Source organism: Sinocyclocheilus anshuiensis, unplaced genomic scaffold (assembly GCF_001515605.1).
Source record: "Sinocyclocheilus anshuiensis isolate Anshui unplaced genomic scaffold, SAMN03320099.WGS_v1.1 scaffold375, whole genome shotgun sequence".
NCBI lineage: Eukaryota > Metazoa > Chordata > Actinopteri > Cypriniformes > Cyprinidae > Sinocyclocheilus > Sinocyclocheilus anshuiensis.
Genome location: NW_015549594.1, coordinates 354,501 through 366,338, shown reverse-complemented (window position 1 = coordinate 366,338; position 11,838 = coordinate 354,501). Strand labels below are relative to the sequence as shown.

The 11,838-nt window shown below is 36.0% G+C and overlaps 1 protein-coding gene across 3 annotated transcripts in view; it reads right to left on the bottom strand.

Moving 5' to 3' along the window:
* Positions 1-11,838, bottom strand: part of astn1 (astrotactin 1) — a 267,140-nt gene that overhangs the window by 116,342 nt on the left and 138,960 nt on the right. For all 3 annotated transcript variants that reach the window (XM_016446854.1, XM_016446855.1, XM_016446856.1), the window contains one exon: positions 1,950-2,077. In XM_016446854.1, coding sequence (XP_016302340.1) covers positions 1,950-2,077 — 128 coding nt within the window. The remainder of the gene's footprint in view (positions 1-1,949; positions 2,078-11,838) is intronic.

The window sequence follows — 11,838 nt, the reverse complement described above, 5'->3', positions numbered from 1 at the left end:
TATGTTTAATAATACATAAAATAATAATAATAATAATAATAATAGTTTTTTTTAGCTAATAAAGTCACTTTTGTTCATGTCTATTCAGTGTTTTACTGTCTTTAAACAATCTTAATCTATAAGCTTTTCTCATCAAGTGCTGATCAATGACAATTGTATTTTTAAATCAGCATATTATGTAATTGTATTATTATTATTTGAAATAAGAATACAATTACATGCCGGGAACAACTCAAGTACAAATTCAGTCTAGATCTTTCAGCCATCCATAAAGTGAAGAATGCTTCAGATCTATTCAAGGACTTATGACAAGATACACATGAAAATATATAATATATAAAGAAACACAAAGATATATGTATTACAGTGCATAACATGCTGTAGCTGCAAATCGCTGCCGGAAACAGAAAACATAAACAAGCACATAAGATTTCTATTCTGTTTGGCCTTTCCTGCTGTTTATTTTACATCAGACCTTAAGGACTATAATCCTTCAATCTTTGGCAGTATGATATGGGTGGCCAAAGCCAGAGGGGAAGAGTATGATGAAAGATGCAGCATTCTGAAGCCTCATTTGACGGTACAGGATTTCCCCGCTCTCCCTTTTCTTTCTCATTAACGGGAGCATAAAGTTGACCCCCCACAGTATTTGGGGTAAGGGGCTGCCATGCAGAATACGTGTAGCACGGTAAATTCCAGAGGGGAGTCAGATTGGTCAGCTAATGAGTCCTGACAGAGGCAGCAGAAGCCAGAAGCTCCTGAAAAATGATTTTGTTAATACCCTCTCCGTTTTCTGCCTCTTCATCATCCACTTGATCTGGCAGGAGATAATGTGAACCAGTCGAGTTGTTGCAAGTTTTAAGAAAATTTATAACATATGCACACAAACACAAACACTGAAGATGGATGTGGAGTGTCTTGACCTGGATTGACTTTGAATAATTGTCCCTTCTTAAAAAACAATTAAATAAGCAATAAAGTACTAGAGGCTGTGCAGTTTTATGACAAGCAGCTATATGTGTAGTGCAATGAAGCCAGGACTATCTCTTTTATAAAAGCAGTTTTAGCATTAGAAATGCTGAATGGACTTGTTGTGATCACGCTTAGCAAGAAATCCATGTGAAGAGAGTTACTATTATGGATTTAGCAGCAAAGAAGAGGAATTACTTAAATAAGGTCAAGAGCGAGATTAAGAGGCTTATTTAATCAAGACAAATATTTATAATCTCCAAGACTAATAGAATGTTTTCAAAGCTTAAAATTGCAATTTGTTTATATATCTCTTGATAGTGCGGAAAAAGTATACAAACTGAACAAAACAATATACATAAAACGCAAACCAAAAAAAGGGGAAGATTAAAAATAAATACTTTTGAATAACAAAGCATGAGTGGATATAACAATGCATTTTGTCCAGTATTACTCATATTTATGTCATTCTCATACAGAAATATAAATATATGATCAAATTTTCATACACATATAAAATATTCATATTCATGCAATTCAAAGGTGCCCTCTTTCTTTCATTCTAGTTAATCTTTTCACAAAGTTTTCATTCTTTTTGGACTTCTATTGAAATATACACAGTGTGACTCAGCACTCTGAGCCAACAGAACACAACACCAAGCTCTTTATGCATGAGTCACTGACTGACAAGATAAAGCCTTTTAGCCTGTTATTTCATGAGGTGGCCTCAGTGAAGCAGTTATAATATTTATCATAAGATATTGTCACACAGCTTATGTAACACTGCTAGTGCCAACACCATCAAATAACACTGCTCCTCTAATGAATAAGGTAACAGATTACACAATTCATCCATCTGAACTGTTTTTAAACCTCGAAATGGTGATACAAATCTGTATTGGGTGGCTTCTTACAGCAGTACAAACTAATGTAGCCACTGAAATGTTGAGTGATCGATCAGGAATTTCATAGGTTCTTACCAGTCAGGTACTCTGGATCAGGCACTGGGTCAGACAGCTCCTCATGACACTGGGCTTCAGTCGGCACAGACGCAACCACCATGCCATCCGGGAGCTGCTGCTCGATGCCACGGGCAAAGTTCTTCTGCCTAGACAGCAGAAGATAAAGGAGGCAATCTACTCAAAACACAGTCCCATGTACATTCATCCGTCAATCATACAAATCCTACATTTCTGCCACATCACTGTAGCAAAACCTATAGAAAAATATACGATTGTGCCTTTCTTCATTGTTTGTTAAAAGCTCATAATGTTAGTGTTTACGGGCTATTTCGATGTAGGCTACTTTATCAATATTTCATAATATTTTCGTATTCTTTCTTCGCTTCATTTAGCATTACTGTTCTAATGGATCGTTTTATTGATCAAATTGCCATGAAGCACCACTCTTTTGCAATTAGCAGGTAATTTAGATAAAACTTATATAAAATGTATACAAAATTGTGACGAGAGGGGCGGGGCCGACAGCTGTGGGAATGGAGCGAGGCCGGTGGAGTAAATGCTAATGCACGACACCTCTTTTCCTCTCTCCCCTCTCTCGTATCTGTCTCTCCTCATCCTTCCGTCTCCTTTTCTCTTGCCTCGTCTGTCTGTCCTTACCCCCAGGTACGCCGCGGCTGCTGTGATCGGTTCCCCTGGAGGGGGGAGTAGAGCGCAGTCTCGTGAGTACCCCCCGGCCTGCGAGGGGCGATGGGGGTATGTGACGAGAGGGGCAGGGCCGAGAGCCGTGGGAACGGAGCGAGGCCAGTGGAGTAAATGCTAATGCACGACACCTGCGTCACTCACCGGTCTCGAGTCCCACGGAGGAGCTCCGGAAGTATAAAAGGAGGAGTGACGACAGTGTTGGACGAGAGAGGACCAGACCATTTACTCCACTGGCCTCGCTCCGTTCCCACAGCTCTCGGCCCCGCCCCTCTCGTCACAAAAATATGTTATCAAAAATATTTAAGAGTACTAACTGCAAATAGCTTTAGATGCTATTTTCACTAAGTGAAAATATCAGTATTTTCTTTGCACTAAATGTAAATAATAGTTAGATGCGATTTGCACTAAGGGTCAATATTGTTGGATGCTTTTTATATATATTTATACTTTCACCTCAGTGTATTAGAGTACATTGTATAACAGTATGCTGCATATTCAGTGTATATGTTTCTATTTATTAAAATAATAAATAAATGCTGCCTTATTGGAAACTTGAGGCGGATTTGAACTTTGGTCAGTGACTATTTGCACTTAGTGGAAATAGACATTCTATTTATTTGTTAAGAATATTTGGTTTAGATAAAATATTAATAATAATAAAAAATGTGCACAACTCAAAAGTGGGTTGACAAATGTAGAAGGGGCTTCTAGGTCAGACTGAATAAATATAAATAGGGACGAAGGAGTGAAGTGTAAGTGGATAGGATAAATTTGAAATGGTGTTAAGACATTACTTTCCATTATATTACATAAATATCATGGGGAAGCACTGAAAGAAGGTAGAGCAGCTCAAAGCGAACAAGAAAAAGCAAACTGAAGAATGCAGTTTGCAATGAAATAACTATATCTAAATGAGATCTTCTGAAGTACTATAGACTAGAGGAAAGAGTAAGAAAATACAGTTTGAGTTTAAAGAAGAAAATAGAGATCAAATTGGAGAAGATGGGTTAGACTAGATATAGTTTAGTTTCAAAGCAATGTGAACAAATAAGTATGCATTGGACTGATGGATAAACTGATACAACAGCAAAAGACTCAAAGATGCACAAACTAGAATCTCTGACTCAAAATCTCTCTATGTATCTTAAGTTAGATCAAGGTTAAAGTATTCTGGGACTGAGTATATACATGTGTGGAAACCGAACAATGCGATATAAAAAATGCATGTCAAAGAAAAGTATGAATAAAAGCAGGAAAGGAGAATACAGAATAAACGATTTCCTTTTCAAGGCAAAATAAGCACCTAGAAATCACACCAGGGAAATACATAGAATGCAACAAAATTCTAGAATGATGCCTGCAAGAGCATCTAGTAAATGAACGAGCATTCAGGAAATTGTACCAGGAACCATTATGCAATCTAAATATCTCTTCAAGCATTACTGTCATATCCGATTTATAAAGTGGACTTGGATGAAAGAATTGTATTATCTCTGAATACACAGAGCACTGTACAAATAATTGGGCTTAAACAGGGGGAAAAAAAAAGCCAGAGGCTTGCAATATGCACTTCATCTTAATATCAGAAGGAAAAGTGGCTGAAGTAGTACAGATTGTCATTTATATTCGACAAACAGTCATATATGTGGAGGTGTACAGTGCTAAATACCCCCGCTTCCTGGATGACTCAAAACGTTGAGCTATTTATAAAGAAAACAGCCATTTACTTGGCTATATAATAGTAATATCCTCTATTATTCGTAACCCAGAACATTACAAATCAGATTCTACTGATGTATATTAATTTGAAGGTTTTCTAGGGCAAATTAAATCTGGCATAAACCTCAAAAACTGTTCCCAAATACGCCCTCTCGGGTGTGCTGGAAGGTACACTGGAGCACATTCTGCAGAAATTTCTCTGAACACCGGGGGATTTCCTCCCCACATCTAATAAAAATGTAAAAAAGTTGTTTCTCTTGTCAAACTTGAAGCTCACGCTTCAATAGATACTCACATATTGAAATATTAATAGCTCTGCCTTATTGCTTGTCAAAGTCACATCTGATAAAAGGTTCAGTTCCCCATGGAGCCAGTGCAGCTAAATAAAAATGTGCAATAAACTTAGGGGCCAGTAATTTGAATGAAAATGATGCATACGGTTCTTAACTTTCTGAAATTATTATGGGGCAACAATTGCAGCTATAACCCCTGTAAATTAAAATGTCTGTGATTTTTGGTGCATAGTTAGAATACCAATAATAAAGAAATATTAAAAATAAATGTAAACGCAACTTCATTGCTCACTACAACATCTTATATCTTACCACAACTTTCTCTTAATATTAGCTTATGAAATCGACTTCAATAAACTAATATGTATGAATAAACCTGCATTTTTGTCTAAAGTTTTAATGCTTGTTACTTTTTCCTGTGGAATTCTCTAAAAATATAGTCTGCATACAGAAAAGTCTATGGAGAGAAACCTCAGTTGTGACGTAACTTCATTAATCATGTACGTCGACAAAGAACGGACATACAAGAGGGAGATTTCAGCAATAATATCTAGCAGCACGGTAATTATAGACAGAACATGCAAGTTTTATAAGATGCTCTGGGCATCACAGGTGGGATTATCTGTCGAATGAGAATACGGGAAATATATAAATAATTCAAAATTGACCATTTTGAGTGTAAAACTAGGTGAACTGCTGCTGTCCAGCAACAGCTGACGGCAGACTATAATAATAGAGTACAATACTGATATAAGATGTCTTTAAAAGACAAATATAAAAAAGGCAAGCTCAGAAAGCTAACACACTAAAACTGCTGGAAAATGAGAACTAAAATTTGCAGCAAGTATGTTTAGTTTTCTTTCAGTTTAAATAAGTAATTTCATTAAAGTTGTGTGACGTTGATGAAGTTGATATTTCATTTCAGGCAAGATAATGAGATATCCAGTTGTCAATTAATATCATTAAGAGATGATTTCATGCATAATTAATCATAATATGTGGGCCCGAATGAATTATAGAATGGCTGAATTATGAGCACGTATTTGTAGCTTGTTTAAAGCAGAAGTGTGTAATTGTAAATGTCACTACAAAGAACTGAGGTCAAAGAAGTTTCCTCAAATACTCCACCAACCTCAATCAAACAGATTGACTGAGTCGATGTTGCTGTGTTGGGCTGGTTAAGATGCTTTAACAAACAGAAACATTTTATTATTACATTAATTATTATTATATAATTACATACGTTTTTTTTTTCATATAATTACATAATATGTACAGAAACTTTTTTACATTATAGTTGTGCTAATATCACAGCATACTGAAAACATGAAATCAACATTTCATTTATACAAGAAAATTATAATTATAAAGGAAAGATAGAAGAGCATTTGAAAAAATGAGCCATATAAAAATAGCTCAGACTTCAGGCATTTAAAAATAATCAGCCCGTGTGTGATGTTTTAACTTAGTGCTGGGAGAAAGGTAGCACTTTGAGTTTCTTGCTGTGGATAGAAACACCCAACTGGGAGATTTTAAGTGAGGCAGTCCTAATCATGATTCTGCAAAGTCTTAATGAGAACAAAGGGCACTAAAAAATTCATTAAAACCAGCTCAAAGCACACTGGGAAGGAATGGAAGTGAAACTGGTTAAGGCTGGAACCCAGAGGAGAGGGAAAGTAATTAGGAAAGGGCACATGCTTTTAGGTGGAAAGTCTCATGATGATAAGACAGAAATCGAAATGAAATCCTGCCTGGCAATGCACACAAGATATGGAGGAGGAAATAGGCGTGGATATTTGGAATGCTCTCTAAAAGCCTGTGTATAGTATTTAATTAAGATGTCAACAAAATGTTTGCATAATTTACTTGCTTAATTTCTTTGCACTCTGCTCTACAAATGCAATGGTACACAGATATGGACTGCTACTCAACAAGACCGCTTCTCAACAAGCTAGAGATTTTGGCAGCAGTGCCATAGGAAGTTTCTGGATAAAGACTGTAGCACAGCCTTGAGCACAACATCTAGTGGTTAATGTACACTCAGTGTTCCGTATTTGAAGAAGAGATTGTGTAAACCCCTATGTATGCGTGTGTGCAAACTTCAGAAATATGCAGTAAAGGTTGGGTTGTCAGAATTTGTATGCCTCCCTTTCGTTTTCTATGTAGACGTTCTGACATTCTCTGTAACTATCCATCAAAGTAACTAAAAGCAACTGACTACAAACACCCTAGAAATGCCACAGCAACTATCCAAAACAATCCATCCATCCATCCATTCATCCACCTACCTACCAACAGCAAATACAAGCACAGCTTGTAAAACCTACATTTCATGCTTTTAGAACTATTTTAAACTCCTTGACAAACTTTGGTAACACTTTATTTTAAGTTGTCCTTGTTACACGTTACATGTACTAACTATTATAATAACAATACATTATGCATAATTACATGCAAGTAACCCTAAGCCAAACCCTAACCATATAGTAAGCACATGTCATGTAGTTCATTAATATTACTCCATAACACCCAACTGGGAGATTTTAAGTGAGGCAGTCCTAATCATGATTCTGCAAAGTCTTAATGAGAACAAAGGGCACTAAAAAATTCATTAAAACCAGCTCAAAGCACACTGGGAAGGAATGGAAGTGAAACTGGTTAAGGCTGGAACCCAGAGGAGAGGGAAAGTAATTAGGAAAGGGCACATGCTTTTAGGTGGAAAGTCTCATGATGATAAGACAGAAATCGAAATGAAATCCTGCCTGGCAATGCACACAAGATATGGAGGAGGAAATAGGCGTGGATATTTGGAATGCTCTCTAAAAGCCTGTGTATAGTATTTAATTAAGATGTCAACAAAATGTTTGCATAATTTACTTGCTTAATTTCTTTGCACTCTGCTCTACAAATGCAATGGTACACAGATATGGACTGCTACTCAACAAGACCGCTTCTCAACAAGCTAGAGATTTTGGCAGCAGTGCCATAGGAAGTTTCTGGATAAAGACTGTAGCACAGCCTTGAGCACAACATCTAGTGGTTAATGTACACTCAGTGTTCCGTATTTGAAGAAGAGATTGTGTAAACCCCTATGTATGCGTGTGTGCAAACTTCAGAAATATGCAGTAAAGGTTGGGTTGTCAGAATTTGTATGCCTCCCTTTCGTTTTCTATGTAGACGTTCTGACATTCTCTGTAACTATCCATCAAAGTAACTAAAAGCAACTGACTACAAACACCCTAGAAATGCCACAGCAACTATCCAAAACAATCCATCCATCCATCCATTCATCCACCTACCTACCAACAGCAAATACAAGCACAGCTTGTAAAACCTACATTTCATGCTTTTAGAACTATTTTAAACTCCTTGACAAACTTTGGTAACACTTTATTTTAAGTTGTCCTTGTTACACGTTACATGTACTAACTATTATAATAACAATACATTATGCATAATTACATGCAAGTAACCCTAAGCCAAACCCTAACCATATAGTAAGCACATGTCATGTAGTTCATTAATATTACTCCATACTTAAATGTATAATTACACTGTAACAGGGACACCTTAAAATAAATGTAACCCTAACTTTACCTGTCTGACTTCTACAATGACACTGAATGGACGTGTTTAAGTTTAAAGTTCAGAATACTAAAAGAATGATCACAAATTTATCAAATGTCTGTTATTATTAGATAGAGACAAATGGACAATATACAGCTATATTTGCATGGCAATTACAAAATTGGCACATAAATAGCACTAATGTGCTATTTTTGTAGAAATGGCACTGTAACATGTCAATTACTGCTTGGGGAGGTGCCGATTGGGCTTGCAACATGCCAGATGCCACATCTCAAAAGACTATGTATAATTAAAATGATGAGCACGGATATGCAATTGGCTTGCAAATACGCAGTACCAAACCAGGATGAACTAAAAGCTAAATTAAGCTGACAATTGACAAGCACACAGACTGGTATTTTGAGATGGAACTGACTGGAATGGACACATTCTTTCACTTTCATAATATCTGTGCGTTTAACAGAGATATGCATTAGCATTTAAAAAGGGAAACATGGGGGAGAAAAATAATCAAAGTACAAGCTAGAAGACTGCTTAGGGTTAAAAAAAGAAGTTTTGTTTTTGAGAAGGTGATACTGTCTATCGAAAGCAAAAGTTAAGATATTTTGTATATAAACGTTGGACCCCACTGACTTTCATTGTTTGGACAAAAACACTGAAATATGAGTAAATGATGAAAGAAAACTGTGTTTGAATGAAGTATGCTTTACATAGACACCAAATTGCAACTTTTGCCAAAACACTAAATTGAACGGAATTGCTAAACCATAATTTTCAATATGATCTCAAATTGTTTACTTTAAACACTTCCATGTTCAGATTATCTTGGCTTTTAAAAGCAACCTCAATAAATCTGTCCTCCACATTCCCTGTTTCGAGACTGTCCTCTACATTTCTTCATAAAAGATACTTTATAGAGCAAGGAAACATCCAACAGCACACCCTCGCTGCAATACAGGGCTTTCAAAATGGCATGTTCATCTGTCTGAGAACACCACTGACCTGAAATGCATCAAACAGGAGCTAATACATTCTGCATTGTCTTTTGGGCAGGTTGACACAGGAAATGCATTGCACCTCACGTTCAGGATTAAACAGCATGAAAATGTAACCATGCCTTTCAGTCAGATCGTAAAAGCAGCTGCTGTGTGACAACCCAGACTTGTGGGTAGTAACTTTTGGTGAAACGCCAAAGGAAACACACGGCCTTGTGTAAGTTTAAAACAGAATAATAAACAACTTCAACCTCTCTGGATGGATTTTATCTGGCAGTTGCTCACTCTTTTCCCTGTTGCATCATTTTGGAAAGAGATGAATCAGAGTTACCTCTGTAAGTATATGTTTAATTCCTCCTGATTTTATTGAGTGTACATTGCATGCATACGAGTTGATGTAACATGAAAATTTAAATAATTTGCCATGTTATTCAATCTCTCTTTCTCTTTGAGAAGAATTCACTTGGCACTCAAAATCCATAAAACATGGCACTAAATGTGTTAAAATTAAACTGTAATATTTAGTCACTGTAATTCTTTTCAGGAAAAATACCCTTCTTTCTTTGTGAATTAGGCTTTTTATAAACTATATACAGAAAATGCTATTTTCCTGAGACAATATGTGTTGTGTTACTAATGTCCATGCAAAGCAGGTGTTAACAAACTTTCTTAAAAAATATATATAATCGAATGATAAAAAAAAGAGCATTATAACTTGGCATATTCACTACTGTTCAAGTTTGGTGACGGTAATATTTTTCTAATGTTTTTGAAAGACGTCACTTGTGCTCACAAAGGCTGCATTTATTAGATGAAAAATACAGTAAAAGCAGAAATAATGTGATTTTTTTTTACAACCTAAAATAACCATTTTCCTTTTTTTATATATATTTTGAAATGTTATTCATTCTTAACTCAAAGCTGAATTTCCAGTCTTCAGTGTCACAAAGACCCTTCAGATCCTTCAGAAACTATACTACTATGTTGATTTGGTGCTCAAGAAACATTTATTTGTGTTATCACAGTTTGTACAGCTTAATATTTTTGTGGAAACTGTGATACATTTCGGTTTCCATGTTGAATCAAAAGAGCAGTATTTATTTGAAATGAAAATCTTTTGTAAAATTGTCAATGTCTTTACTGTCACTTTCGACCAATTGAATGTTTCCTAGCTGAATAAATGTATTAATCACTCAAATAAATAAATAAATAAAATAAAAAATTTACTGAATCCAAATTTAAATGGTAATGTGTAAATAATAGTCAAGCATACTGTATTTTAAAGTGTTGAGTCAGGAAATCACGCCAGATTGTAGAAGTCTGCTTAAACCTCCCTATCTGAACATTCACAACCAACTTGTGTGCAAATTGTGTTGAGGTGTTCAGCACATATTCTGTGGATATTGTGCACCTTAAATAGATTTGCATAATTTCTTTATTGAATCAGGCCCTAAAACATCAAAAACAGCGCATACAAATAAATGGTAATATCAGTGAATACTATTTATTCTTAGTCAGTTCCCCCTTCAGTGTCTCACAGTGAACTAAAAAACAAACATTTAACCACCAAAAATCTCATTAATCAAACATAATAACATTTAAAACCTTGCATTAGATCAGATAACCTTACCTCGAATAACCAAAAGGCAAGCATTTGTCTCAATTAATCATAAAAGTGTTTTGTTTATCCATGGCGTTCGCTTTAAAGATTTCCATTCCTCAGCATAGAAGATCAAACAACATTTCATTTCCTGCCACTGCTCCTCCTGAGCACCAGAATTTTGACTATTTACTCAGGTCTGAAATTAATTGTCGAAGCCCTGCTATACTCTATGAAGGATTAATGAACTTGCCGTATCCTCCTTTTGTTCAACTGAAGATCCAGTAGATTCAGCTGGCCCAATTAAGCCCCATTAAACCAAATTTGCTTATGGTCACTTTTAATTTGCTCCTCACCATTCCACATAATTAGAGTGCGTGCTGGGCCTCTCAAAAGGTGAAGAGAACAGCACAGCACAGAGAGTAAGTCCTGGAGCATGAGGGCCAGTTGTGCTTTTCAAAGGCTGTCTAAACCCAATGTCTCTCCGGGTGCCTCCAAATGAGTTCAGAGCATTTGAGATTTGGCTTCTTGATAATATTAACTCTCCTCCCACTATTTCTCCATCACTCAGGCAGGCCTCCCTCCTCCCGTACTGCACCAATCAAACCATGTGGAGTAAATGGATAAACTGCTGCAGGAAACTGGGCCTGTAAGTGTCCGTGTTTAAATTAAGGGCCGTCAATGACTTTGCATGGTGACCTTTAGGTTGAGCTGACCACAGTGCTCTTTTAATTAGAGGAACCTTCAAGGGTCTTTGTATGTAACAAGATAGAAATTCTGCTGTGCTGTATTTCACAGGATTTGTGCTTTTATTAAATTACACTTGATGATTGGATAGTGTAACTGCAGTCCATTTAAGACCTACAGTACAAAGACAATTTCAGACAAATACTGGACATATAGTTTATGCTATCAATAGTAAAACAAACAAAATCTTTAAAAGTATAGTAAAACTAAAAATATTTAAAATATATTTTGGAAAAAATGTCTGTTGTGTTTTGTTTTGTTTT